Genomic DNA, 2822 nt, shown 5'->3' with positions numbered 1-2822 from the left:
CAGCCTACCCTCCGGTTCTAGAAATATTGCTCTTACTTTGAGGTCCAGACACTTCCGAAGAAGCACCGCGGTATCTCCTCCATCCATTCTCGGCAGACACGGAGAAAAATAAATGTGAAAATGTCCGCCAAGCATGTGCTGGAGGGCTCGCAGGCTGTAGAGTCTGGTCTCGCTGATGGCTATGTTATTCAGATTTTGTGACTTGATGTCATTTAACAGGTAGTCTTGTTTCCAAGGCGACCCCAAGCCATACAACCTATTTTGAGCATGTTCCTGTCGAAGTTTGTGTTTTTCACTCGAAATCAAGACAAGAGAGAAAGAGAGAGAGAGAGAGTGTGTGTGAGAGAGAGAGAGAAAGAGACAGTGTGAGTAAGAGATAGTGTGTGAGAGAGAGAAAGAGAAAGAGGGAGTGTGAGAGAGAGAGAGAGAGAGAGAGAGAGAGAGAGAGAGAGAGTTACTTACTGTCTGAAAATTCTTTGTCCTTCATCTCACAGTCTTCTTCCAGAAGGTTTTATATAGTTTTTTAGAGAAGTATTTTTGAAATCACCCTACTGCATCCGGGTAGAGAGATTTCAGTGCCCTGTGTGTGTTCTGTGTTCCATGTATGATTTTAATGTGTTGTGGTGGTGTTGTGCGTGGGTGATACTTTGTTTTGGTATCATTTTCTGTTATGTTGGTGTTTGACCTAATGTATCTCATTAGGTCTGGATTGTAGGTGTTTATAGCTGTCAACATTGTTGGAGGGTTTGGTGTTGGTGTGTTTGTGTTGTTGCTTTTGTTTTCTGCTGGTGTTTTGGTTTCGGGAGTGGTAATCCTCCTCGCTTTGTTTGTCTGCTTCTCTATTCTTTTTTTACCTTTTTCTCCTTCACCCTGTGGCCACTTGCCAATCCTCTGTGTCGTCTTCATCTGACGACATGTCGGAGAAATCAGAGGGTGGGAGGGGAAGGGTATTGGGATCTATTACTGAGTGTGTTGATTTTGTTGTTGGTGGTGGTGGTGCTGTTTGGTGACAGTTGAGATGTGGTGTTTGGAATTTTGGGTGTGGGGTATGAGTCTTTTTGGTTTCCTCTTCTTCATGTGGAGCTGTTGTTGTTGTTGGTGATGATGGTGTTGTATCTATTTTTGGTGGCGCTGGTGATGTTTGGTTTGGCTGGCTTGTTGGTTGCTGATGTTCCTTTATTTGTTTGTAGAGCTGCTTAATTAATTGTGCATATGGTGGTGTGGGTAGTAGTACTGGTTTTTATTCGGTTTTTTGATTTTCTTGTGGTTGTTGTTGTTTCTCGTGGTCTTGTTGTTGTCGTTGCTGTTGTTTCTGTGCTAGTGGACATTTAGTTTTTAAATGTGTTTTGCTACCAAAGACGTAGCAACTTGGCTTTCTGCCTTCGACAACTTCATGCAAGCTCGAATCCTCTGTCAATTGGATTCGGTGGGGAATTTTTTCAAAATTCACTGGATCTATCTGAGCAAGAATCTCGATTTCTTGGCCAATCCAGTTTTGCTGGTCCTGGGCAGCAGTTTCCAATATATGAATTTCGTCCTCGATGTCATAGCAAATGGCAGACACGAGCCATTTTATTTCAATTTCAGTATGGGTGGGGTGGGGCACATTTTTATTTTAATTTTTGTGACCTTACGACCAAGGTATGTAGGGATCATGAGGAGATTTTCATGTTGAAAGGACCTTGCAGAGAGGTCCTTGGCTCGCTCTTCACTGTCGAATCTTACTGCAATCATCGCAAACCTGTTTCCCTCATTATGTAGTTTTAAAAGGTCCATATGGGCTTTAAATATTTTACCACATTTCCATGAGTGGCTGTTTCATGTACTTTTGTTTTTGCGTTGAGTGTCTTGTAAATGATTGGGTTTTTTTTTGCGATATTTTTTGTAGTGTTTTCAGGTGTCTGTAATTGAATGGTGACTTCATTTTTTGTAAACATTTTTTTGCAGGCAAGTAATTTTTCTTTCGAGAAATGCATTAGTCGTTTCTTTGGCTTCAAAGCCACGGCAAAATTGTTATCCGTATTCGTGTTGGTTGTGGTGGTAGCAGTGGTGAAAGCAGTGATTATACTAGCAGAAGCATTCGTGCCTTCTAAGGCCTGTGTGCGTTCATGTGGAACGGTTTTGCTTTCAGCTTCCTTCACCTCTAGCATTGGTAGAGGCGGGAAGTCGGCCTCATGGTTTTGCATAGCCATATTTGTTTCGAAATATGGCAAGGAAATTGAAGAAAATAAAAAAAGTAAATAGGTTTGAAACTACTCCTAGGGGTCAATTCCTCCCTTGAAAATACTCAAACGAAAACTGGGTGCTTTGCACACCTAGTGTGCAAAAATTGAAACAAGATGTATGCAATAAAAGGTCAAAATAGGGATTACCTGCGGAGCCAATGCGACATCATGTCAGTCGAGAGATAGATAGATAGATAGATATGGATATATATATAGATAGATAGATAGATAGATAGATAGATAGATATAAATTTTTATATTATACAAATGATACATTATTAAAAAAATAACATATTCCAGTAAATCAAAACGGGGGCGCCAGTTTTCATTTATGTTTTATGTAGTGTTTTTGGTACGGAAAAACTTTTCGTATACTTATCTATTTTGTGTTATAGAACAGAAAAATATTTTTGTATTCGAATTTATTTCATGTAAAAAATTGTCTTATTTCGATAATTTCTACTAATCACTGACGTCTATTAAGTTGAAAACAGTTAGCGCTGTAACGGTGTATATCGTATTAATCCCCTAACCCTAACCCTAACTAGACTGTTAACCGTAACCGTAACCGTAACCCTAACCCTAACCCTAACTCTA

The 2822-nt window shown here is 39.9% G+C and overlaps 1 protein-coding gene across 1 annotated transcript; it reads right to left on the bottom strand.

Annotated features, from left to right (window-relative positions):
• Positions 1-865: 865 nt before the first annotated feature.
• On the bottom strand, positions 866-2192 carry LOC128249176 (uncharacterized). Its single transcript, XM_052972035.1, has 2 exons — positions 1797-2192; positions 866-1174 (listed from the first exon to the last, which is right to left on the bottom strand). Exons 1-2 carry the CDS (start codon positions 2190-2192, stop codon positions 866-868), a joined length of 705 nt encoding a protein of 234 aa, XP_052827995.1.
• Between the last annotated feature and the right edge of the window lie 630 nt (positions 2193-2822).

This window comes from Octopus bimaculoides, chromosome 12, assembly GCF_001194135.2.
Source record: "Octopus bimaculoides isolate UCB-OBI-ISO-001 chromosome 12, ASM119413v2, whole genome shotgun sequence".
Classification (NCBI taxonomy): Eukaryota; Metazoa; Mollusca; class Cephalopoda; order Octopoda; family Octopodidae; genus Octopus; species Octopus bimaculoides.
The sequence above is the reverse complement of the archived record's forward strand: the minus strand, read 5'-3'. Positions and strand labels throughout refer to the sequence as shown.

Coding starts and splice junctions, on each gene's coding strand:
- LOC128249176 (XM_052972035.1), bottom strand. CDS start 2,192: ATGGCTATGCAAAACCATGAGGCCGACTTCCCGCCTCTACCAATGCTA. Junction 1,175..1,796: donor CAGCCACTCATGGAAATGTG/GTAAAATATTTA, acceptor AAACAAATAAAG/GAACATCAGCAACCAACAAG.